The following is a 26,907-nucleotide window of genomic DNA, read 5'->3' on the forward strand; positions in this document are numbered from 1 at the left end:
CTCAGCTTGGGAGTCAGACGAGCTTTCTACCAACTAAAGTGGCCACACTCTCTGTCTCAGTCCCAAATTTTGTGCAGAAGACCCCAAGGAAGACAAAATAATGATGGACCAAGAAGTAAAGATGCCTGAGTGCTCTCTGCTACTGCCAAAGCAGCTGGTGCTGCTCTGAAGAAGAGGCTGAGAGTCACGGTGATGGGCAGGAGCCTTGGCAGAGGGAAAGAGTTAAGCACAGCCGGGAGGAGAAAACCCAGGACATGGGAGCTCCCCTGGCACCAACACACCGTGCTACTGCCCTGCACTGGTACCTTCTTGCTGATCGGAGAAGCATGGCCCAAACGGACATCTGTGTGCTTGGGTACAAGATCTCTTTTCACATCACACCCTCCAAAGGTTGGGTGTTTTCACAAGAGTAACCCTTGGCACAGCATTCAGGCAGAACATACATGAACTACTTTAGCACAGAGGTGCGATGCTCTTCCATGCATGTTCTCGGAGAGAGGGTAGGAAAAAGAAAGAAACTACTCGGATTCTGGTTCGGCTCAGCAACAGCACTAACACCGGAGTACCAATTTCCCTGTGATTCAGAGAAAATGGCTCTAATTAGTCACAAGCACTTCTTCCTGCAGCTCCCTGGAAGTCTCTCATCCAGGTATAGACAAGCCCTCAGCAGACTCTGGTACCCTGAGAAAAGCTGAGCCCGAGGTGTTAACGGCTGTGAATATAATGCAGTTAATTTAATTGGGTTGTCCATCCTTGATATTTGAAAAGTCGCTTTTAAATGTTACAACTTTTTTTAAACAACTGAGTTATTATTTTCTCCTGAACTTAATTTCCATTTTAATGCTGATGTTCGGTTTCTTTTGCAAATTGAGTGAAGGTAAAACTCTCCCAGTAATATACCATCCTTTTGAACAACTTATTTCCTTTTGGTGCAGTTTCAAACAGATAGAGCTGTAATGGCCAAAATAAATTTTATCCCAGAAATGCAGAAAGCTAAAAGTTAAGCTTAACTTATAAACCTTTTTTAAGAGAGACAAAATCATGCCAGCCTTATCACCGTGACAGTCACAGTTGTTTAGATTTATTATGCAATGGTAATCAGGCTATACAATAAATTCACTATAGTAATACATTAATCACTTTGCAAAGAAAAATGAACTACTGAAAGGAAGACAATACATTTTCCTTTCTCTTCTTCCCTGTGGTAAGAACTGGTCCCTAACACCACTCTTTAGAGAAGGAAGCATATATTTTCACTTCTGCTGCTATATCTCTGATTTGAGCCAATGGCTCAGCAAGGTCACTCTCATCTTCCTATATAACGGAGCTCCACAAATATTTCTCAATAAGATCTTCCTTTAGAGCTAGAAAATACTTGGGCTAAAATGTCTACGTGACTTGTTGGCTGCTTTTCCTGATTCTGCATACTCTTCCATTGTGTACAGAAAGTTTATGCTTTTGGGTGAGACAACCGTTTAAGTTGATTGAGATGACCACTGAGGGGATATAGATGTCTAAAAGGGTTTTATAAGAAAGGGGATGCTACACAATGCAAAGCAGAGGTGGAACCTCAGATGAAGCAAGAGAGATGGAATCACGGACATTTGTATCACAAAGGGATATTTTTATATCCCCCCCCACAAAGGTATATTATGAGTGTGAATACTCCAATCGTGACCCTCCTTCAGGGATAAACTTCATCCATTATTAGTAAAATCTGTCACAACTCATCTCCAGAACTGGTACGTGGTCTATACGGGTGAGGTGGCAGCGTATGCCACTGTGTCCCTGTTAGCACCTTTCAAGACAGGGTTTGGTTAAGACTTCGGTCAGGAAGCCAAAATCCTGCAAAACTTAAAACCACCTCCAGGCGATGCTTCCTGGTATTTTGCTGTGCTGTCTAACCCCACTGAGGGGCAATTTGTACCAGCACGTCCAAGAAGAAAAGTCCCTGGGGAATATTTTCTGGCAAGTAAATACTTCTGTTTTGCTCCAGGACATTTCCGGACCAACCTCCCAGGCAAGGCAATGAGAAAAGCAGAATAAGCAGGCTGTGTTTCCCCTCATTTTTTCCAAGGAGCAAAGTGAATCTTCATCGAAAGAGCACTAATGTCTTTTCCAACATGTAAAAAAGCAACTTAGAACCAACAACAAAGCCCAGGTCTGTGCAGATGGCTGAAAAATCCTCTTTGGTCCACCTTCATCTCTGGCATTTTGGGGAAAACTTCCTTCTGTCACAAAGGAAAAGCTGGATCTACCCAAACCTACATTAAAGCTGGAAGCTTTTGAAACACTGGAGCTGACCGGCAACACCAGCAGAGGGAAAGGTGGTGTGTGGAGGGCTGTGGCTGCTCAGCTGCTGTTGAAATTAAAGAAACTCATGTGACAAAATCTGCATGTAGCACCTTGAAGGTCCACCCCAAGGTGTTACCTGCAACCACAGAGGCTGCATCTTATCTCCCGTTCTTACTTTTATATATAAAATTATAAAATGTCAAAACACGTTTCCTAAAGCCTGTCAGTAAACTCTGGCTGTACGTTGCACTACAATATTCCTGTTACCAGGGTAAATTCATGGGGAGGCGGCACTTAACACTCCCAGGTAAAGAAATGCTCCCTACCCTCCATCCCGCAGAAGAAAAATTATCAGAGCAAGAATTAAATTATTCCCCTTTCAGACATTGTAAGGCCTCCAGGCAGCATCCTCACAGTTCTTTTCAACACAGGTAAATTGAATTCCAGCAAGTTTACTGTATGTGGACTTTTCAGATGAGATATTAAATAACAAAGTCATGACCATAACCTATGAAGAAAGACTGAAAAACATGGAGTTGTTTAGTCTAGAGAAAAGGAGGCTGCAGCAAGCCATAACAACAGCCTTCAAATATGCAAAGGGTCAGCGCAAAGAGGGAAGGAACGGGCTGTCCTCGGTGACTGGGACGTAAGGGACCTGTGCCGCGGGTTAGACAAGGAGAAATGCTTTTGAGAAGGGACGGTGGTGAAGGTCTGCCAGGGAGGCTCCAGGGAGGTGTCACGCTCTCTGTGGGGGGCTTTAATGCCAGGTTATGCAAATATCTGTCAGGGATAACCTAAGTCTGTCTGACCCTGCCTCACGGCGCAGGGATGGATTACATCGCCTCCTGAGATTTCTTGTAACCCTACTTAATTTATGATTTTATACGGCCAAGCCCCCAAGGGTAATTCTCCCCACTGCCCAAGCTTTTCCCTTATTTGTCCAGTGCTGGCACATCAGTTCTTCCCACCACCCGATTACTTGATGTGGGATGTGCTCACGTAAATGAAAAGGCTGGTGTCTGCAGAGCAGCCGGGCTGCGGCATGGGCTTACACCACTCAGATCTGTCACCTGATTCTTATGGAAATAAGTAAACGAATGGGAGGGTGGTTGGTGTAAGAATGTAAGAATTTGGGCCGAAGTTTGAGGATTGCTTTGAGACTAATTGTGCTGCAAATATGTAAATAATTCTAAAATTTTGGATGGATTCGCCTGGCATCTTCAAGAGCATGTGGCTTGCTGCTGTTTGAGGGAAAGTCTGAACAGGGCACATTGCTCGGCAGCCCTGCACCCAGTCAGGCTTTTCTTGGTGGGGACGGGGTGGGCATGGGACGGGGTTACATGCAGCAGTGTAACCAGCCTGCATCCAGGTCCTTTGACTGCTCACCCCTTGAACTGTGCAGATGTGTAAGGAAGCGATGCTGGCTGCATCCCTGTGACTATTTGGGAAGATGTGGGACTGCCCCACAGAAGCCGCGAGGAGGGATCCTGTCCGTAGCAAAAAAATCTGTTCCCCTGCCACCAGTACCCACGAGCACCACAGGAGGGACTGACCTCAGGCAGACCTAAACGCTGGCACTTCAGAAGGAAAAGCCTTGTGATGTGAAGGCCAGCTCCTAAATCCCCTCAAGTCTGCAAAGCCCCCAAAACCAGGAACGCAAGACACTGGGTCGGGATGCGCTGCCAAGGAGAAGTGAGCCTCCACACGTGCAACGGCGACAAAGCACCCTCCCACATGCGGAGTTTGCTACGGGGGGGAAGCAGGGGCTTTTGGGGGTTGGTTCTAGCTTGCTTGAGTTAAATTCAATTTTAAAATGCATAAAGTTTCAGTAACTGCAAAAAAATCCCTTCCAAAAAAAATGTAAAAATAAGTGAAAAAAAGTGAGCCAATGCCTCTTCCTCTTTAGCCTCCCCAGTTTAATTTCTCGCAAACTTTTTTCTGCCATATATGCTGTGGCAACCCATAATCTAAACCTTTCGGTGCATTCTCTCACCAAACTGGAGTATTTATTTCGCAAATTAAATTAGGTTTCTTGATTGCAAACTGGGAAAACTAAAAGTATATAATAAATTGTAAGAAATGCTTAAATGGATGATATGTCAATAAATAATCCTTGCACTTAATCTGAAAACCATTAGGTAGTCGGAGTGATGACTGATTTAACACTACCCATTTAGTTTACCTGTGATATATCAAGACTTTATATTAAGCACAATCTGGACTGAAACCTTCATTTGGAAATAATTGCAAAACTTGAGGGTTTTTTTCCTTTTCTTTTTTAAAAAAAAATATTTAATTAAAAACACAAGATGAAATAAATATTTTAGGCAACCAGCAACAAAATGGGAAAATACCATGTGTTTGGAGTTTTAGTGCCCTCTGAGTGCTGGAATTTATTTGCAGCAAGCAGAAAATAGACAGCAAGCATAAAAATTCAGCAGATTCCCGCTAGTAAAATTATTTATCAAGCTAACAAGGGAGGAACCCTTCTAGTAGCAACAAGCCAGCAAGGAAAAGACGTGCCTTTATATTTTACCTTTGGGTTAGCACACCAGTAAAAATGCCAACTGACAAGCACTTCACATAAACATTTCTTTCTAAATGAGCTGCCTTGTTAGAAAAAAAATCTAAGCAAAGGAGCGCTACAGTCAACAGACAGAAAAACCCAGGATGAATACTACATTGCTCCAGATTACAGGAAAATATAAATAGAGACATAAAAATAATGTTGATGCATAAATGAATTTAATAAATTAACACTTCATTTTGCATTTAAAATAACTACTTGGGCTATAAATCTATCTCAGCTTCAATTCTACCAAGAAAGAATACATGCCAGTTATCTATTATTTAGATCTTTCTTACCTCTGGAACTAAATGTATACACACACACTCAAAAAACCCCTATGTGTGTGTGTGTGTATACGCATTCACTGTGTTGTTGTTAGCTGTGCTACTCAAGCCCCATTGCAATGTTTATCGTATATTTATTTTATGACTGAAACCCTGTAGTCAGTTTTACAGTTTAGTTTAACGATACCAAACTTTGATTATAAATCATAAGTGGCTTTATTGCAGCCTGAAGAGGCAAAAAATTTGGAGACACTTGATTGCCTGATCCCAATTAAATTTTAAAGAAATAGTAAAGCGACACACATTGGCTGAAATAGCTGAGCTCCAAGGAGCACGGCAAATTACTCCTGTCGGCTGTACAGCGGGGCTATACCCTCCGAGCACTTCTTTGCTAGAATGAACATTTGACAATTGTCAGCAAGCTTTAAAATAAAACCAAACTAAACAAAAGAAAACAAAAACCTAAAAATCCCAAGGATCTTTCTCAAGCATTATTATTTTCATTGCAGAAAAAAAATAGCTCGTGGGAGGGGAGGGGGCAAAATCAGACTCAGCATTTCAGCTGATTCTGTAACTCAGGAAGTAAAACCTGCCACAGTTGTTGACAAAGAGGGAAAAAAAGGAAAGTTTTACACTAAACTGTGTGGTCAGATGGATGCACAGGTTGGAACAGCATTTCTGACTGATCTCAGATGATCTTCTGGCCACAGTTACAAGCCAGACCCTGTATTACTCACTCAGAACTCCAAAGGCAGGCAAGAGAGATGGGGAAAGGTAGGGAAAAAACCAACCCAAACAACTGGGGGGGGGGGGGGGCGGGGAATAAAGTCTTTTTTTGAGCTTTTGCTCCCCTCAAAGCCTGGCATTCGTCTCGCCTCTGCAGCGGCTCACAATGCAGGGAGAGAATGCAGCATCTCCCACTCCCTGCGCCAGCGCCCCGGGCTGCTGCTCCAGCCGACCCTGTGCATTTCTGGGGCTGGGGGAGAAAGTCTCCAGCTCCAAAATTCTCCCCAAGAGCCCGATCCTGCATTCTTCTCACACCCAAAGAGTCCTGCAAAAACAATGGGATCTTTGGGTGTGCGGCAAACGCCGAATTGAGCTGGCGTTTGTTAACTGCTGATGGATTACATTAATATGAATATTTGTCTGTAGGGGACAAACACTTTTGAGAAGCGAGCGCAACATTATGGGCAAAACATCAGCAATAATAATAAAAAAGGGTAGAGAGAAACATCATTGATGTAAACCATGAAATAAATAATATATGTCAACTTTTATGTTTCTTGCCTTTGATCTGGGTACAGCTGACATTAAGTCCAGGAATTGATACCTTTTTAGCTGAGAAGACACAAGATGTCAAGTTGTATTTTTTAGCGCAAGGCCAACATGTGAAAACAAAGCTAAAGGAGTTGAAGAAGTGAGGATAACAGAAAACATAGAGATTATCTCTTGTCACGGGAAAGAAAATGATGGGAGTTTCCATGGAAGCTGAGTGGTTAATATAATGCTGTTTTCGCTTTGCCATTCTCTCCTTATTAGAATATAATTTGGGTCCAAGTGATACGGAAAGAGATTGTTACCGAGCACGGCAAGGGAGTGCTGCGGGTAGAGCCAGTGCAGAATGAGGTCTACAAGATGTACATGCGTATGTATTCCTCACTCCCTGCCTGCCTGCCTGCCTCTCATTTTAACTCTGTCATAAAACTGTTTTTGAAAGTGGAAGCTGTTTGGAAGACCACATAAAAGCATCCATTAAAAGGCATTACATTAAAACTCCATCCGATCCTGCCCAAGTGATAGGGAGGCGAGCTGGAGCATCACCACAGAGCCCAGGGAAGCTGCGCCTGCCTTGGTGGGACTGAGCAAACCCGGCCTTTGTTTTACTTTCTCGCTTGCTTTTTGCTAGCACCAGCCCTCTGGTGCGGGTCTAAGCCCAGAGCCTCTCCGTCAGCTGCCCCACGCTCCCGAGCATTTTCACCAGGGAATCGGGAGCAGAACGTGGCCCTAGGTGTCTATACCGGAGCTGAAATTGGGTAAGTGGGTTGTTCCCATCCACACTTACAGCTGTTGCCGGCTAAAACCACAGCCAGAAAATGGCAAGCACGAAGGAGAAATGCCACGCGTGATTTTCTCGTCTTTAAAACGCTCACCCCTCCCCAGGGAAACAGCCTTTCCTCTGGGAGGCTCTGGAAAGGCTACCGTGCGCCCCTCTCCTTTACAGCCTGGCCTTGTTAATCATTTACATAGCTTCACACCCTCCTTCCTTAATTTAGCCTGGGCCTTAATCTTGGCGACTTCGGCAGGCCAGTCTGCGCACAGAAGGGCAGGGGAGCCCTGCTCTGGGACGTCAATAACCCAGCACAATGCCTCTGCACAACACGAAGCCAGCTATTTAATTACCTATCACCGCTAACAAAAGCTCTCTTTATTTTGATTAACTTTGAGGGAACAAGATTCCCCACCATCAGAGTATGTTTAAATAATTACACAGTACAGACTAACATGCCTGGAAACACAAAAAGAGGGGGAGTGGGGAGAGGGGAGAGAAGAAAGGGAAGACATAAGCTCAGCTTTACTTCCCAATTTAAACTAGGAATGACCTCAGGGTCAATTTTTCAGAGTATCTCAGATCAATTCAATTCTCACCTCCGCTGCCTACCTGCTAGCAAATGAACTTACTGTGCCTTCCAATAGACAGAAATGACTAAAAGGAAATCGCATTTAGCTGCATCTGAATAACCATGGTTATTAGATGATGCGTGCAGAGGAAAAATTACCATTTCTCTTCTCCTTCTCCTCCTTGTGATTGTCATTCTCACCTCACTGGTGATTAAGATGTAGGATGCTCTCACAGATTGTTAATTAGGTGTTAATATCTGCAAGGGGCCACAGCAAGCTCCTACACCTGAGGTCATTTCTCAGAAGTCAGGCTGTCTCCGGTGACAATACCTGTAATTCCCATAGCTAGTTTGATTCCCACTCAACAGCTGGAGCTAGTGTTTCTTTCATGTCTGGTTTCATTTCCTATCTGAAATTATATGAGTGCTAATATCTTTATTATCTTTCCTGTAGAAGTGCAATGCTGGAGCATGGCACAGCGTGTCGTTCATAGGCTTGGGGTTGTGGTTGTTGTTTTTTTTTTCCCACGGCATTTTCAAAACATTTCAGGCAAAAATCTTTACGGTTAGCAAATTTACAGCTGAGGACTCCATTATGGATCGGGAGGGGTAGAAGGTAGGAGGGAAACAATAATAATTTGGGGACGGAAGAAAAGAAAAGCTGCACAACTGCTGAATGATAATGGCTTGAACCTTGGGAAATAAAGGTAATGGCAGGAAGGGGAGGAATTACAAGGACAGCGTGACCTCTACATGTCTTGCAGGTGCAGAGGAGTTATTCCATATATGTGTGTATACATATAGGTATTAAGGATACATTGTGTTTAAGAGAGAGAGGGGGCACATAACTGAGCCATGATTTTGCTTACGTTTTGACTCATTCAAAATCAGGGTAAAGCTACATTATGTGTAATTCAGAAAACTACCATCTCCCAAAACACCCCATCTTTGTACTCGTGGCTTGGTGTGCTCAGACTAAATTCTCATCCCGTCAGAAATGGTGTCTGGGACTTGGGCGGCACCAATGTTTTCTCATCCTAGGGTATGAACTAAGGTGAATGACAAGTACTTCAATACACCAGCTTTCATTAAAAGGCTTCAAGGAACATTACAGCTATTTTTTAACTCCCACAAAAGCCTAGAAGGTAAGAATTAATTATCTAGGTTTATAACTGTGTAAACTGAGATATAAAGAGATCAACGGTAACAGACCTTTAGAAGAAACCTAAGATAACAAGTTTAAAGTGCTGGAGTATTTTGCTGAATCTAGAATCAAATAACTGGGTCAAAGTCTCACAAGTGAGTCAGACTGTAACTCCCAGCTCCCGGTTTCTTCACTCTCTAAACATCGGGACTATATGTGGAAGCCTGAGAAGTAATTTTATATGTGGGATGTTAAATCAGTACTTTTCCTGTCTCATCAATCTCCTGTATTTTGGTACAGTGTGAATCATTCAGTAAGTGGCACAAATTAGAAAACCCAGAAGAGATGTTAAAAATATTTCCTTTTTTTTTTTAGCACTTAACTTAAAATCCCCTATTAGAACTAAACAACAGCAAAAGCCACATCACTGGAAAATATTTTAGAGCTAAACACAGGGAAAACTATTAAATTCATCTTGCTGGGAATTTGTGTAAGCTGTCACATACGGCATGTACATTCTCTTTGCTCATAAAGACTCAAGATGTTTTCATACTTCAAATTCATAGGAATGAGCTAGAAAGGGGTTTGAGACATAGTGAAGTTGTGCTTTTTTTAAATACTTGAGAACACTTTTTTACCCGTGTAAAATGACCTGTAAATTGTACAAAATACGTTTGAGGAGAGAAAAGAAAGGGAGAGAGTTTACTATCCATTTTTTTTATCAAGAATAACATATTGCATCCCATTTGAAATAAAAGATTCTCGTTTAGACTTAATATAGCACATCTGCTTGAAAAAACACATACAAGGCTCCCATTGACCACAACGGGAAACTTGCCAACAATATTTCATGGTAGTTATCTTGATATCAGCTTCGGAAAATAAAGTCATTTTAAAGGAAGCGCTAATTCATCAATGGGAATTTAAAAATAAGTCACTCATACACAAAGAAATTTGATTGTTTACACAGTTATTTGTTTTAATTTTCAATTTTACCAGATGAATGGTCTGAGAATAAAACTTAGGCGATAAGGTCTAGTTTACAGTGAAGTCAGGTGGTTTGACGTCACAGGCTGTTGCCATGAAAGGAAAAATGATGTCACAAACAACAGTCTGACTTGATTGCACATCAAAAATACACGTGAACAGTAGGAAGATGCAAAAGGTCTGGCACAAAAGACAAATCTCTTTTAAAAATGCATGTGTGAATGCAGGAAGAGCAGTGAAAAGTAAGTAAATGTATACTTTAAGAGTGCCATGATTTCCCCTGTGTGAAAGGTCTTAGAGGTAAACTGGAAAAGGAACAGAAAATACATTTCTGTTCTTTATTGCTCCTTATTCTCCCCTTAGTTTTAGGGCTCATCCATATGGGGAAATTATGTAGTAAACTATACCACAGTGCTATCCATTCCCTGGGTGGACACTCCTACTCTAGAGTAAAAGCGGATTTTCCTGGTTAATTTATTTTATTTTGAAAGCAGCTTAAGCTATATCGGGGAAGAGGGAAATCCACCCTTACTCCCGAATAAGAACATCCATCCAGGGAATTCACAGCACAGCTACCGCGGTATGAGTTCAGACCTTGCTTTTTAGTAGCATGACCTCCCCTGTAGACGTTCCCCTTGTGGTGGAAGTGTGGGCCCTGGGAATACAACGGGGATTTTACCAAAGCCTGCAGTGGGAGCAGGAGCCCACCCAGGACCTTTCCTCTCACCTGAGATGTAGGCAGGATGCGGTTTAGATCCCAGGGTCCATCACTGCCGCATCCTGCCCTTGGAGCTCTACAGAAGTCCCTCAGAGCCTCTTTGAAAACTGAAACATTAAGCATTACACACAGTGATAAAAACCACCAGTTTTTTTTCTCACGCTTCAATTTTAAGAGAAAGCCTGGCTACAGTTTTTTGTGTCGGAACCAAATTCTGCTTTCCAGCATCACCACGCTGATCAGGAAATAATGAGAGGAAGATTTTGTTCCTGTTGGTTCTGTGATGTTGGAGGATGGAAAAGCTCTTCTGCACTGAACAGAACACACTGAAGTAGGATAAATTATGCCTGGGGCTACGTATGTATTGTGAGGGACATTCACCGGAGCTGCCAGGAGATGGAATAGGCCAACACACGGCCCTTGGAAAATAACAGTTGCCTTGTAAAATACCACAAGGTACCCTTGGTGGTATTTTATGGGAAAGTAACTAATTTTGGTTTTGGTATAATGGTGTATATCATAAACACAAATTTCACCCTGCAGTGCTTAGTCTGGAAACTCCCAGCAATCTCCCCAGACTCAAGGGCATGGAACGACGGCACCGACTGACCTCCGCGAACTCTGCTGCCATCTGTCCCGCGAGAGACATCATGGTGAGAACCTCTCAACCAGCAACCACCAACTATTTCAGTCGCGCTCATAAAATGAATTGCCTTGAAATCCTAAAAGTATGCCAGAAATAACATAATTCCTTCAAAAGAGTCGAGTTAGTAAGTTGGACCACGGAGACTACTGTCCACTACTCTAAATGTACCATCTTAAATTCCCCCAACCAATCCACCTCCATGAATATCAAGTAAGCGCGCCTTCAGACAGTGTGGAGGATTGGAGTTTTCATATCTAAGCTTATTATTCCTAATATCACAGAGACACTTCCCTGAATTGTCCTTCTCCTTCCCAAATTCCCCATCTGACCAGATGTCTTTCTCTCTCTTGCTTTCACCTGTCAATCATGTTCACAGCTGAAATTTGATTTCTCTCCCAACAGTAACCTTAGATGAAATATTACCATAGGGGTCAGAACTGTCTGAACCTTGCCATAAAAGTTCGTTAACTCTTCCGAGACCTGAGAGCTATTTGCTTAAAAGTAACAGATTTTGCTGCTGTTTTTTTTCTTTTCTGTAATACGTGAAAGCATAGCCACAAAATATTGGAAGGAAGGTGCAAGGATTTGTCCCGGAGAGCAGCCAGCTGAGCAAGGCCTGAGATCACAAGTGTCTATCAGGGACAAAGCTTTTGCTTTTTTATTGTATGGATAACAAGAATGTGTATTACTTATAATATTTATATAAATCTAACAGTCACATATATAAAATACAGGAACCACAAAAGTTTTCCTATGGGATTACTGAAATTAGAACCATTGCACTAGGAACAAGGTGATGGAACATGTGCTGCACCTTTGCAATGAAAATATGTACTTAATGTATTTACTCCAGCTGAATTGCTCTTTGGCTCTGTTCTTGCAAAAAGCATATTGCGCTTTAAGCTTGCACGAAAACCCAAGTGGTCTGGTTTCCCTCTCATTTACAGTGGTGAAACACAGAAAGAAATGCATTGCAGGCAAAACCCTACCTGGGGTGTTCCTCAGCGAAGCGAGAGGAGCTTCAGGCTCAAAATGAACCTCTTCTGGAGCTCCTTGAGAAACCTATTCCCGCAGCCTATACACCAACAAAAACTCCTCTTGGTGCTATTTAATGGAGAGTCTAGAGCACCGAGTACATCTTCCCCATCCTCACTCAAATTTTAAATAATAAAAAATAATAAGGAGTAAACCAAGCTTAATTCCACAAGCCAGTAGAATTCAACTGTTTTCTAACAGCACGTGACTGCTGATGAAAGTGCGGTAGGCTGTATGGCAGCTTGTGTTCTTAACTAAAACAGGAGGTTTCATAAAAAAAATTCACACAGGAATCTGTCACTGCAACCTTGGTGCTCATTTAAGCCACTTAGTATTTTTTATAGTCAAGGTCAATAAAAATCAGATTCCACGGAAAAAATAAAGGGCCTGTTTTAGTCTAGCAGGGGAAGGGACTGAAAGTTTAATTCCCACATTTTCATTAGCGGCATATTTTTTAGTCAATGTTGACAGACTGAACGAACACAAATTTCCAGAGGAAAGCAGTGCTGTGAATTAAACTCTATTGTAATTTGTAAGTACAGAAGTCATCTAACACAGACTCATGATTTTCATCGAGATCTAAGGGAGATCTTCAGAAGACCCATCCTTAATCCCCGTAGCTGATGTCTGAACGCTAGCATTTGAAGAAAAAGAAAGAAAACATTTGCAAAGGATTATATATGAGTTGTGGGACACGGGAGAGCTGCCTGGCTGACAAAAGTACAAAGCCCCATCATCGCAAATGGTTCGTGTAGGCACCTGAAAGTCAGCCTCATCCGACAGCCCAGGGAACTCCACCACAGACTGTCACCAGCTCCCCAGGGTTGGACCAAAAAGCACTGTCTTAGCAGCAGAAAACAAAGCAGCCAAATTACCACCCCTGCTGAAATATGTCAAATTGCTAATGAAAATGAAAACATACCTTTTTTTTTTTGACCTCAGGTAACAGGGATTTTCACATCACCGTTGTAGATGATTCTCTCGGGTACCTAATTTAGTAAATATATTAAAATAAACCATTATTAAAAGGAATTTTTAACATTGTAAAACACGTCTATTGTGCCACTATGGTACAGAATAGGACCTTTTATATTCAAATCCTAAATTAAATTTAGAAAGTCTCTTGTACCTTTTATTAACTATGAGTGAGTGAAAAGAAATTAACACAGTTTGAAGTGAAACATTTCCAGCTCACCTATCTAGTCTTTACTTTACATTAATAACAGGAGACTCTTCCTGGCAAATTACCTTAAAAACACATATTTTTGCCTCACCAGTGAATATCAGCTTCTAAGACCTGAAAGCATGTAGCTTTCTGTATTTCTTTCTTAATGATTGTTATTAGCTGCACTAATGTAATTGGCAAAATAATAATCAATTTTTGTACACACTCCATTATTTTCCAGACAGTAGTTTAATAACAAAAGCAGAGCTGTCATTTCTCCCTGCGGTTACTCACACTGTACAAATTCATCCTGTCAACACATATTTAAAATCTAATTTAAAAAAAAAATCAACATAGAGTGAGTCTTTGTACAATAAGTGAGATAAGTCAGTGAGTCAATCCACATTTCTTAAATATGGATATTTTGGTGTGTCCCTTAGAGTTAACTTTCTCTCCCTGAGTGTGCACACACAGGCATATACATATATTTTCTATAAACCGCCTGCAGGAATGCTTCAGCTCCATCCATTTCTTGTAACTATACAGCATAATCAGAGCAAGAATAAACCACAAGTCTGATCGGTTTGAATAAGAAAAAAAGCAAGACAAACTATAGGCGCTTTTTCAGCATTTTGATTGCACATCAGCTCTGCAGCTTTGAAAAGTCCGCTGCATGTTTGGTGCCAGCTGAATGATCCCTCTCCCACATCCTACCCAAAGGTGGGACAGGCACTCTGAAACGGTCCCGCATGCCACTGAAAGCAATGTTTCCTTCTTTTTTTTTTTTGCTTTTCCTTTTCTTTTTTTTTTTTTTTTTTTTTTTCCTGAGAAAGGGGATGGTACTTCCTTAAATGCAATACTTGGCACACGGCCCGGGATCTCTTAAAGCAAATGACTCCCGTAGACCTTTGGTGTCATTTTCCTCAAGATGACCTCTGCTTTCATGCCAATCGGTGAATCCATCCTGTTATTAATGCATGGGGCCGAGCAGAATAGGTACTCAAGCCTCACACCTGAAGAGCATCCAGAAAGCGATGCGGTCAGCCTGCTTTTAGCAGTCTCAGCCTTTGCTGTGGCCATCCCTGCTCTAAAACCACAACCATTCAGCCACATCACAGGAGACCTGAAACAGGATGGCACCAACCCGCTTTCACCGGCAAGGCGCATTGATTCATTTAGCGGCTTTATTTAACTATCAGTTTATTAATAAGGAAAGAGTCAAAGAAAGTAAGACAGCATGAAGGCAGCCAGAGACACTAAGCAGATTTATTAATTTAAGAAGGCTGATCACTTTCCTGCGTTTTATCTGACAGAGTTGGTGCAAGAGAGTTATACTTCAATAAGTTTTCTACTCTATACTGTGCTATTTTAAAAGGATTTCACAATAAAGGAAGCCGAAAGACTGTGCACAGTCTGGAGATCATATCTGGTGTGACATGAATATAGTATTTTAACCAGATTTAATCTTACAGTATTCCCTCCTCTACAATGACTTTGCAGGAGGAAACCCTACAGAAAGGAAAATCTGTTCATCCCACACCACAAAACACTGAATCGCATTGCAAGCTCCAGCAGCTCTTCCTACGTATTAAAATGCTTTCCTCAGGGAATTTGGAAGCAGTTAAGTTGGGGGGGTGGGGGGGTGCAGGGGAGAGAAAAAAAATTCCTAGGTTTTGTTTGGTTCACTTTAGGGCTCATTTTCATTGTCACTAATGTTTCACTGCAACAGCTCCAAGTGCTTGAGGGAGCAGGGGCTGTTTGCAGTGGAGAGCACCACAGCTTTAGAAGCTGATATCAACAAAAAACCCTGATTCTAGCCCCAGCCCCTTTAGCATCATGACAGCCCACTGCCAAGGCCTTGGCAAGAACTTTTGTCTCCGAATTGGAGAAGTGGGGTTCAGGCTGCAGGAAAGTGAATCTGCTCACTTTCTTACAGAAAAGGCCCTTAAGCTTAATCGCATAAACATTCCGAGATACATCCACATAGACTTGGGAAACTCAGCCTCAGAAAGTCTCCGTACTTCAGATTCTTTAAAAGCCATGAAATGTAAATCCTGCCCCCCCTGCCCCATCTTGCTCCCTGCAGAGATCTCAGGGCCTGATCCAAAATGTCATTTAAAAAGCTCCCTTTGATTGCAGTGGGGTTTAGATTAGTCTCCATGTGAGCACAGGCGAAAAGAAAAAGAAATGAAAAAGAAAAGGAAGGGAAGGGAAAAAAATCAAGAACAAGAAAATAAAAGAGAAAGGAAGAAAGAGGAAAAGATGAAACAAGGAAGAAAAGAGAAAAGAAGGGAAAAGAAGGGAAAAGAAAGGGAAAGAAAACAAAGGGAAAGAAAACAAAGAGAAAGAGAAGAGAGGAGAGGAAAAGAGAAAAGAAAAAGAAAAAGAAAAAAGAAAAAAGAAAAAAGAAAAAGAAAAAAAAAGAAAAAAGAAAAGAAAAAAAAAAGAAAAAAAAAAGAAAAAAAAAGAAAAGAAAAGAAAAAAGAAAAGAAAAGAAAAGAAAAAATAAAAGAAAAGAAAAAAGAAAAGAAAAGAAAAAGACGACTATGAACCAAAGAGGAGGGGAAGTGCTCTGTGAACATACCTAGGGGACGGTCAGCCAGCTGAAGCCGCCTGGGTGACACACCGGAGCTAAGCTTTGGATGCCCCGACGGATCCTTTAGTTACGCACAGACTCCCCTTTTGTTCCAGGAATTCCATTTGGAAACAAACAAACAAGCGAGCAAACAACCAACCAAAGGATGCTGCCCTCGCCCTTCCCCGTCCCTCCCGGCTCCCTGCCCGCCCCCGCCCCGCACCTGCCTGCGGTGGGACCCCGGGGCTGGGGGCAGCCCCCCAACCACTGTGCGTGGGAGCACCTCCACCCGCCCCGGGGGACGTGGGTGCCCGGAAAAGGCCGGCGCCCCCCGGCGCGGCGGCCGAGCCGGCCTGGCGGGGGCGGGGCGCGGGGCAGCCCCCGGCCGGGCCCCGCCGCCCCGGGCCCATCCGCCCCTCCGGGCTACCGAGGTAGCCCCGGACTGGCCGCCCAGCACCCCGCGGGTGCTGCTGGAGAGCTCGTCGGGGAAAGGGAGGGGGGTTTACACCGTTATAGAGGGACCCCCTCCCCGGGCCGGGTTATTTGCGAGCTGCTTGCTGGAAGCAGGCGTTTAAGAAGCCGTGCCAGAATTCTCCCGCAATGTGCTGCTCTCCCCGGGGCGAGGCAGGTGCCGGGAGGGCAGCGGGGAGGCAAACGGGTGTGCCCCCCGGTCCTGGGCACCCTGCTCTGCCCGACACCCCGCAGCCCTCGGGGACGCGCGAGTTTAACACCAAAACCCAAGGGATGAGGGGCAGGGAGATGCCAGAGCTCCTGCTGAAATAGGGTGTTGAGCCTTAACGCCTCCGTACGCAGTCATTGACATTTCTGCTTCAACGGGGGACAAGCTGCTGAGAACATTTTTCAGGACTGTGCTTCTTTATGAATTAACAATTGAGAGTGGCAACCAGGGACGCTCCGTTCCCTACCCCCGCTGGAAACTTGAAGACACTGCTTGATTTGTTGCTTGCTGGGTATTTTTTTTCTCTGCGTGGCGCAGAAACACCACTTCTAGCAAACTTCTGCTCTGGCTTCGATTCCCTCCATGCAAGGTGATTCATAGGGATGGATTAAAAAATAATAAAATAAAAAAAAGCAAAGGAGATCACGTCACAAAGGCCACAGGGCTTCAAACCAAGCAAGGAGAGAGGCAGGGCAGTCTCCATCCCCGTAACTCACTGCACTACAACTACAGGCCTGCACGCTTCACTGCTGTCGGAAGTGGCTCGGGTTTAAAAGCTAGACTTCAGGGGAAAAAAAATTGGGTACGGCAGCAGTGATAGAAAATGATCATTTCAGCGAGCAATAAGATATGAGCAGCTTGCATCGGGGGCACTGAGACGTTATCACACCGTGCCGGGTCAACCTGATACGGTGGGAGATAGCCGGGGCTGGAGCTGGAGCTGCCTATCTGCTGCTACACCAGGCTACAGCCTCGCGGATCCCTGGCCTTTTGCTTTTCACTTGAAAAGTTAAGTCACATCCTGGACTATTTTTGCATCGTGTTGGCTTACAGCTCACAAATCTGAATGCACTCAGCCCTCGGAGAGTGACAAATGTTATTCTCGGTCCTCCCCCACAATTTCAGGCAGTCAAGAATTAGATGCAGCAGAATGTACAGTATTTTAATCTATTGATTTGTATCTGCTGCACCCAAAAAATTCATTAGAGGGGCCTTAAAAGTGTGAAGTGGTTGAGTGCTCAGGTCCCTCCCGAAAAGATGAATTCTCTCGACAGCCGCTCACCTCTGCCACGTCCCGGGGTGTGCTACCTCGTGTTATTCATACCAAGACCTGCACTTAAAGCAGGTATCTGAAGCATTTGACTACAGACGGCTCGAGTGTGTGTGTGTGTGTGTGTGTGTGTGTGTACAAGCAGGATTGCTTTTTGTCCTGGCTGAGCAAACAAAATCTATCCCACTCTCCATAGCTACCCCTGGAATGCCCAAGCCTCATGGCAGCCGCTCACAACACGGCCATTCGGAAAGAAGGAGGGAAGAAAGTTTATCAAAAAATCTTAATTCCTAACATTGAAGTATGTAGGATTATTATTTTTTTTTTCCTGTGTGAAATTTTAAATTCAGCCATCCGAACAGGTGTCAGAAACAGTGGGTCCATTTAGCTCCTCTGATGATCGGAGTAATAAATATAGAGGATTTCCTTTCAATGCAGCACATGCTGAAATGACACCAATGTAGTTCTGGCATCTGAGCAGATAATTCTGATATATGCATCATTTCCTCCCTAAATCCAGGAAGCAGCTACACTCTCTATCTGATATTAGTATATTATGTCAAATAGAAATTGGTATTAAAATTATGAATGATTCTAGATCAAGAACTTCCTACACACTACGCAGAGGGAGGGGGAGGAAACAGCTGCGCAAAAGCTTTCGGAAGGGAAAGGAAAAAAAGAGCTGGCAAAGTTCATTTTTTAAACAAAAAATTTGCTCCCATGTTTCACGTGGGGGTAGTTTTCAAGTGGCATTTTGATTCAGCGCAGGCGTTTTTGTTTTAAAAGGGTGAAGAAGACTTTCTAATAAATAGAAGCTCTCACCGCTCCGTTTGCAAACGGGCGCTTCTCGCATGGTGCCTGCCCAGCGGTGGTGAGAAACTGTTCAAGAAATAAATATGCACTGGTGTGACCGGGATATTTCCCTCCCTTCTCCCCTCTTTTTTTTTTAGGATGCCATCCAGGATGACATTTCTCGAGCAGGGTAAAACACCGCAGCACAAACACAAAAATACTCTTGGACTCTGCTCAGCAGAAGCCTGGAGGTCGGGCGGAGGGTTATGTTTCATTTTAGGGGGGGAAAATAAAAAAGGCTTAAGCGTAAGGTGGGATGGGGAGGGAGGAGAGGGCTGGGCCACAGCGCACACCATTTCCCAGCCAGCAAAGGGCCGCTCTCCGTGCACGTATCTCCCGGCACCGGTCACATGAAAGTTCTTTGTAATGTAGTTAATAAATGGGAAAGCACTGTAGGACTATGGGAGAAATAGGATGTTGTTAGTGATGGGAAGATTAAGACCACGCATGCCTTTTGACACACGATTGCCCGGCTCGGGCAGCGTTCCCCCTGCTTTAGCCGGAGAGGTACCTGCGGGAGAACGGTGGGATCCTGCTCCCCTTTGAAATCCCTGGGGATTGCACCTCCGAGCTCAATGGGAGCAGGATTGAGGCCAGAGTCAAGCGAGGGGTGATTAATGAACGTAGGTTATTCAGAGCAGAGCGGTTCCAATTAGTCCTCAGCAAGCAGTCCTGCGGCAAAGGTGGGCGCTCCCCTGCAATGATTCATACAGAGAACCCCACTACTCGCTTTGCTTTAGTGAGCATTAAAACGTGCATCTATTTTTTTTTTCTCCTTCAGTTGGGCAGTTGGTGTGTTTCAGGCTGAAATTCAAGTGCAGCCTAAGGAAGGCTGCATATTTTTTTTTTATTTGCAAAGCAAGATTGCAATGTGTCATAACGATGCCAAACTGGGAGAGAGCCTTTTTTCCCTCTCAGGTTGGGTGTGTGATGGGAATTTTCCCTTTTGCACTCAGTCTATTTCTAGGAAGGATTTCTCTTATCGCTGTTCAAACAGGGTGGGGGTTTTTTGCCTCCGAGAAAGAAGATACTTCAAGGAGGCAGCGGTGCTCCCCTCGCTCTGCGCCACTGTTTAAAATACTAGTGCCAGCTCCTAACTTTGCCTGCAAGGAAACCCGGAGCGCCAGAGGGACGCGGGCACCAGGCTGGACCAGAAGCGGGTCCCGCTGCGGGGGCGTGGGGCTGGGCGCTCCCTCGGGGGCCGCAGCGTCCCTTTGGTGGGGCTTTGCCGAGGAGAGGCCTCGCTCCTTCCCTTCCTTAGGGCAGGGCTCCTTTGGGAGCTCTCGGCAAGGGCAGCGGCAAAGCCTCGAAGAAACCCCCTGCAAAAAAAACCCCGGGCATCAGTAAAGGCTCGGCCGGGGAAGGGGAGGTGGGAGAAGAAGTAAAAAGCAGTCCTGTCTTTCCCAGCAGATAATTCTCTGCTCAGCCAATAGCAACCGGTTTACCCACAGCTTACACATTAACCAGCAAATGGAACTCGAATTAACCAGAATCTGGAGCTTGAACCATTACTCAAACCCTGGTGCAACAGCAGGTCAGATGCCAAAGGGCAGGTTGGTGCCCCGGCACCGGGGAGGGGCGAGGCGCAGCATCGGCATCGGGAACCACGGCCACCAACGCCTGCTGTCACCCACGGCGGGGCCGGCTCTCCGTCCCCTCAGAGGGACCTCAGCGGGAGCAGGTTGACCTCCAGCAGCACCCAGGGCCCACTGACGCAGGTTCCCGTGGGTGCAGGCACCCACGGGGGGGGGGGGGGGGGGGGGGGTGCTCGGGGCCGCATCCTGACCTCAGTACACGGAGCAGGGTCCGAGACGTGGACTGGTCCAACCGGGCAGAGGAACGGCAACAGGTCCTCTCCTTTCAGTGCCACCAGCACCCGGGAGGGATGACCTTACAGCTGGGAAGAAGTTGCACCAACAGTAGTGGTGGTGGTTGGGGGGAATATAAAGGAAAAAACACCCCCGTGCTGGGTTTACGAGCCCGGGTCTGGAGATAAAACCCCCATCCTAGAGCGGCTGGAGCATCCTTCGGAGAGCCCTCCGCTTCTCAAATAACCTGGGCGGATAATCGCATTCAAAGAGCGGGAGAGGGCTCTACAAACGGATGCTGGAGGTTCTCGGGGAAGGTGGCTTTAAACGAACCGGGTGGAGGGTTTGAGGAGCCTTTCGAAGTCGAAATGCCCTTTGACATGGAGAACTGAAGTGAAGAGGGGCTCGGAGACCTGAACGTTTCTAGCACGTTAACCTTTGGATTGACTGTTTAGGACAAATAACTCTCAAAAGTTGGAGGAAGTCGTTTGAATTTTTTTTTCTCTGCTCCTCAGTTCTCCCTGGGCTTTCTAAGGCCTGTAGCAAAAAGAAAAAAAAAAACCAACAACAACAACAAAAAAAAACCCCACCAAAAAACCCACCATGGGTCAAACAAAAGAAGAAGGGAAGGGGGAAAGCAAAGCGAAGAAAAAAAAAAAGGAGGCAGTATGGACCCAAATGGCAAGAAATCTTTCGATGTAGCATTAAGTGGCTTTGTGACGAGCCAAGCCTGATGTGGTGTCATCTCTTACTAGAGACAGGCATGCTTTGCTGGGATCAGATGATAAGAGGATGTGAAGTCTTCCCTTTCACTTCACTCCATCATAAAACAATCAAAATATAGGGCTGTATCATGTCATCAGGTTTTTAAGCAGACCTCCCCTTTGAGGTCTCCTAAAACCTGGTGGGATGATCTGAGTCACTGAAACTGAGCTCAGAGCAATACTGAGAAGTCAGAAGCAGCACCTGAAAGCTCACGTTTTTCATCTACCTGAAAGATAACTTGATTTCTAGCGGGCAACAATTTTCCACTTTACAGGGAGCTATCCTTTCCCTTCTCCCCTCCTGAATATTATCGAGTCCAGCTCTTGTATCAGCATCACCCCTTTGCCAGGCAGTACAGTGAAGTACTTGCTCTCGGAGTTCTTGAACTTTAAACTACAGACTAAGAAACTGAGTACGGAATCAAAAAAATGCAGTTTATTATTGTAGATTATTCTCTCTTTTGATATAACCATAGAGTCGAAAATGAAAGAAAAGCACATAGGAACATCACACGTGGTTAGTTAGTAACTCAAGATATAAAACAATTTTGCACAGCAAAATATGTAAAAGAAAAAGTAACTGACAAGATTTTTTTATATTTATTGTGGTAAGATTTACTTTCCATTTTTTTTTTTTAAAAGACAGGATATCAGTCCCTGAAAATAAAATTTACTGATTATTGCCTTTAAAACTGTGGAATTTTTGAAGTTACAGAAAATCCAGTTCTGCACCACAATACAACTGTAAAAAAATCTGCATCATTTTAAAACTGTGCAGTAATGCCATCTTTATAACTGCATAAATTGTATTAGCGTTCTAAACAGGTTCGTAATTTTTTTTTGTTGTTTTTGTATTATATGCTTGCAGGTTATATCTTAGTGCAATTCAGTCCCAAATACTTCAATTTTGGAAAAAAAAAAAAAAACCAACCAAAAAACCAACCCATACATTTTGAATGTAAAATACCCCTATAGATATAAACAGGGGTGCCTCCCCCTTTTAATACTTTGGTTTTCAAATACAGTCAGTGGTATAGCAAGGACTACATATACCCAACTTATATTTAAGTTGCAAGCACATGCTGCATAAACTACTTTTTAAAACAGTCCCGTTGCAAATTCTACCCCCCTTTACATCACGACAGTAAACAATTTAGTGCATCAATCTTTAAAAAAAATCTACATCTAAACAGACCTAACTCTTTCGAATTTATCTATAACATTCCTTTATCTGTAGCATACATTTTAACTGGGCTAACAGATGACAGAAACTAGAATTAAATTATATACTAGGAACCCAGAGCATTCCACATTTGACAATGACCAAATGCAAAAGGAAAAGAAAAAAAAAAATGGGGCAGATCACTTAAAATTAATTTTTAGACTGTTTTAGGCAACAGCATGGTTTCAATGTCCCCCCCGAGTGGGATGTGAATTTTGAACATCTTTCCAAAGTTCTTTTTGTGTGTTTGTTTGTTTTTTTTAATATATATATTTTTTTTTTGCCACATTAGGTTATCAAAATCCATTCTGGCGGGTTTTTTGAGAGGGAATGCTTCAGTGCATTTAAAAGGAAGTCTGAAGTTTTGAGTAACTCAAAGCAGTTTTAGAGCAGATGCAAACTTTAATGGGGAGGAAGAGGAGGAGGAGGAAGATCAAAGGTTGCACTTTTTTGCTTTCAACCCAAAAAAGTGATGAGGCAATAAAACAAAAGGATGAATGCCATGCCATAATAGTCTCCAAAAGTCCATTTCCAAGCAAAAGAAAAAAAAAAAAATAATTATACCGTACATGACCAGCATGCAGGGTTTTTTATTAATATAATGTCTCTTTTTCATAGTCTTTCGAAACAGTTATAGTTCATTGTTGCTAAGACAAAATAGCAAGCGTAATGCATGAGATGAGTATGGGATTCTAATGGCAGACTAAAGTCTCACGTTTGGCAGATTAAGGCCAAAACTCACATGAACACACCGAAGGTTGATGCAGGCTTGATTTTGGCAGGTTGATCTAGGCATATCTCTAGTTTTGCACAACAACGCTAAAAACTGATGGAACTCAGCAAGCTGGAGTCTAAAAATTTCACATTGTTTTTGTATTTTTTTGTTTTTGTTTTGTGTTTTTTTGTATTTTTTTTTAATTTTCTTTTTCTTTTTGCAAAGCTCAAATCTCATATGAAGAACTCAGGATGGCAAAAAAAAAAAAAAAAAAAAAATCTGACTTTTTGGACACAGCAAGCTCAAAAGAAAAAAAACCCCTCCTGAACTTAAAAATATATATATATATATATATATATAATGTGGATGGCAGGTTTCAAAGAAGAGCAAGCTTCATATGAAGAACTGAGTTGGTGGCGAGTTGGATCTTTTAAATTTAAAAAAGAAAAAAAAAAAAAACAAAACAAACCAAAAAAACCCAAAACCACAACAGCAAGCCCCCACAAAAAAAAAATAAAAAAAAAATAGTAATAATAATAATAAACAGAAAAGAAACTCATGTCGAACTTTTGGTCGGCCACCACGGAGCCAGCCCACCTTAAAAAGCAAAAAAAAAAAAAAAAAAAAAAAAAAAAAAAAAAAAAAGCAAAAGGGAAAACAAACGAGACCCACCAACAAAAGCCAACCCCAAAAGCCAAGTTTGTTTTAAAATTGTTTTGAGTTTTCGCTCTTTAAAAAACGCGCTAGAAGGCGGCAAGGCGGGCGGTCGCTCTAGCAAAGCCCCCAACACCAACTCACTCCCGGGGAGAACTTTTAGTTAAGGTGGCAAGGCTGTGGGAACTCACATGAAAAACTCTGGAGAGGAGGGGTTGTCGCTGCTGGATCCGTTTTCTCTGAAGCCGTTGCTGACCAGCTTCTCGTACTTTTCCTTGTAGGCGTCCCTCTCCCGGACCAGCCTGGAGATCTCCTGCTTTAGGTGCTCCACTTGCTGCAGCAGCTGGTTCTTCTCCGACTCCAGGACGTGCCGCTGCTGGACCCTCTTGAAGCGGCAGGACTGGGCATAGCCCCTGTTTTTGAGGGTCCTCCTCTTCTGCTTCAGCCGGATCACCTCTTCCTTGCTGACGCCCCGCAGCTGCCGGTTCAGCTCCCGCACCGACATGGTCACCAGCTGCTCGTCGGAGAAGCGGTCGTCGAAGTGGAGCCCCCCGCCGCCGCCGCCGCCGCCGCCGCCGCCGCCGCCGTGGTGCGGGTGGTGCAGCCCCCCGGCCCCGCCGCCGCCGCCGCCGCCGCCGCCGCCGGAGCCGCCGGAGCCGGCGGCCGAGGAGGCGGAGGAGGGCGGCGCGCTGCCCGGCGGCGCCGCGGCGTGGGGGTGCCCGCCGCCGCCGCCGCCTCCGCCGCCGCCGCCGCCGCCGCCGGCGCCGTGGTGCGGGTGGTGGTGGTGGTGGTGGTAGTGGGGCGCGCCGCCCTGCGCCGCCGCCGCGGCGATCACCGCCGACACCACGGCGGCCGCCGAGCCCATCTCCTCGGGCGGCACGGAGCCGGCGGCGGCGCCGGCGGCCGCGGCCAGCTGCTGCCCTCTAGCATAGCCATCGAAGGCGCCGGGCAGCGGGTGGTGGCTGCTGTTGATGAGCGCCTCCACCGCGTCCTCGGGGCTGAAGCCCAGCGCCTCCGGGTTGAGCTGCTGCGGGTAGCCCGTCATCCAGTAGTAGTCTTCCAGGTGGGTCTTCTGGTCGGTGCCGGAGCCGGGGCTGGGCGCCGAGAAGCTGGGGGACGGGGGCACGGAGCTGCAGGGCGTGCTCATCGGGGTGGAAGAGAGCGATCCCCCGGCGATCAAGCGGCCGCACTGGCTGATGATGCGGTCGGTCTCCACCGGCTCCTTTTTCACTTCAAACTTCATCAGATCGAAGTCATTAACATATTCCATGGCCAGGGGACTGGTGGGCAGGTCGGAGCCGCTCATCGCCAGTTCCGATGCCATCCTTTTGCTGCTGACAGTCCTCCAGAAAGGGTGCGCTCCGGGAGCGAGGGGGCTGCTCTGAGTTGCCACCGGGTGAGCCAGCTTGATTTCGGGCGAGCTCCGCGCTCCTCCGCTCCGCTCCGCTCCGCGCTCCTCCGGCTCCGCTCCGCTCCGCGCCGCGCCGCTCTCCCCCGCCTGCGCCTCTCGCAGCCTCCGCTCCGCTCCGCTCCGCTCCGCGTTAGCCCTCGCAGACTCTCCGCTGCCGCTGATGCATCAGAGCGAGGGGCTCTCGCTATTCGCCTTTTGCATAAAGGGTTGGTTGCTCGGCTTTTTTTTTTTTTTTTTTTTTTTTTTTTTTCTTCCTTCCTTCTCTCCTTTCCTCCCCTCTCCCTCCCTTCTCTCTCCTCTCTCTCGCTTTCGCAGCTCGCGAACTGCAGCTGGAAGTGGGAGCTGGCGGCGGTGCGAGGAAATTTGTTGTTGGTTTGTTGTTGTTGTTGGGCTGGGTTGTTATTTTTTTAACACTTCATGGTGCCTTTCCTCTGGGCTTTCTCATGCAAAGTGCAGAGCGAGGAGAGAGGTTCATCGGGGAAGGGAGGAGGGAAAAGAGAGCGGAGATTTTTTTAAAAAAATAAAAAAATAATAAAAAAAGAAAATCAAAGGCGATATCGCAACCAAAAGACTACTACTAATAATAGTTTTTTTTAAAAAAAAAAGAGAGAGAGAGAGAGAGAGAGGAAAAAAAACCACACCAAAACTCGACCCCAAAGCTACAGCGAGAAGATGAAAAATATTTTAAAGGTTTCATCCAGCAGGAGAGTTTAAAAGCATTGCTGAGTTTTATAGCGCTCCTGACGTCAAATGGGAAATTGACTCGGCGGCCGGACCAATGGGCGGCCGCCATCCCAGCCCTCATTAGCATAATAGTATAGAAACAAGGAAACTTTTCGGAGCTGTCAATCAGGGCCCCATCAGCTGACTGTCAGCTGGGGAGCGCCTTAACCCCTTCCTGCCCGCAGCCCTCCCCGGGGAAAGCGGCTGCGGGACGGGGCCCGCTCCTCCTCCTCCTCCTCCTCCTCCTCCTCCTCCTCCCGCTCCCGTTCCGCCGTCGCACCGGGCCGGCCCCGGCCGCCGCGCTCCCCCTTCGGCCGAGCGCCCTGCCCCGGGGCGGGCTGCCCGGGAGCTGCCCCCGCCCGCCCGGGCGGTGCGGGCACCTGAGGGCGCGGAGGAGCTCTCCCTCCGGCCGGGGAGGAAGAAGAGGAGGAGGAGGAGGAGGAGGAGAGGGGAAGAGCCGGCCGGCCGGCCGCGGGGACCCGGCAGCGGAAAGCGGGGCTCCGCCGGGCCGATACCTGTCCCCGGGCCGGTACCGGCTCCGCGCCCTCGCTCCGCTCCCCCGCAGCGCCCCCGGCATTTCTCTCTCGTTTTTGGTTGGGTTTTTTTTTGTTTTGTGTTTTGTTTTTTTTTTTTTTTTACGGGGACGGGGCATCTGTTTCCTCCATCACCCCCCGCCCCCCTTCCCCCCAAAAAAGGGGGGCGAAAGCCCTGCAAGTTTGCAAACCCTGCGCCCGCCGCACTTGGCCTGCTGGCCCGGCCTAATTAATTGAATACATTTAGAACTAATTGTATTTACTTTAGCCCCCCCCCCCCCCCCTCTTCCCTCGACTCCCTCCCTGCGGGAGGGGGCCGGCTGGGGGTGGCCGTGGCAGCGGCGAGCGGGCTGGGACGGCGGAGCGGCGGAGCGGCTCGGTTTAAACCTCGACAGCGCCATCTCTCGTCCAAAGGTCAGTGCCGAGGCGGGCCCCGGCCGGTGCGGAGCCCCGGAGAGC

General features: G+C 45.6%; 1 protein-coding gene across 2 annotated transcripts in view; it reads right to left on the minus strand.

The window, feature by feature from the left end:
- Positions 1–25,945, minus strand: part of MAF (MAF bZIP transcription factor) — a 63,337-nt gene extending 37,392 nt beyond the window's left edge. Inside the window, exons 1-2 of one of the 2 annotated variants that reach the window (XM_049806365.1) lie at positions 23,973–25,945; positions 13,219–13,285 (exon numbers count right to left, since the gene is read on the minus strand). In XM_049806365.1, the coding sequence (XP_049662322.1) occupies positions 13,252–13,285; positions 23,973–25,105 (1,167 nt within the window). In that variant the 5' untranslated portion in view covers positions 25,106–25,945 and the 3' untranslated portion in view covers positions 13,219–13,251. Of the gene's footprint in view, positions 1–11,214; positions 11,226–13,218; positions 13,286–23,925 lie in introns of those variants that run through there. The other variant, XM_049806366.1, reaches the window with a different exon arrangement.
- Positions 25,946–26,907: the final 962 nt, after the last annotated feature.

The sequence above is a fragment of the Accipiter gentilis genome, chromosome 7, assembly GCF_929443795.1.
Source record: "Accipiter gentilis chromosome 7, bAccGen1.1, whole genome shotgun sequence".
NCBI classification, from domain to species: domain Eukaryota; kingdom Metazoa; phylum Chordata; class Aves; order Accipitriformes; family Accipitridae; genus Astur; species Astur gentilis.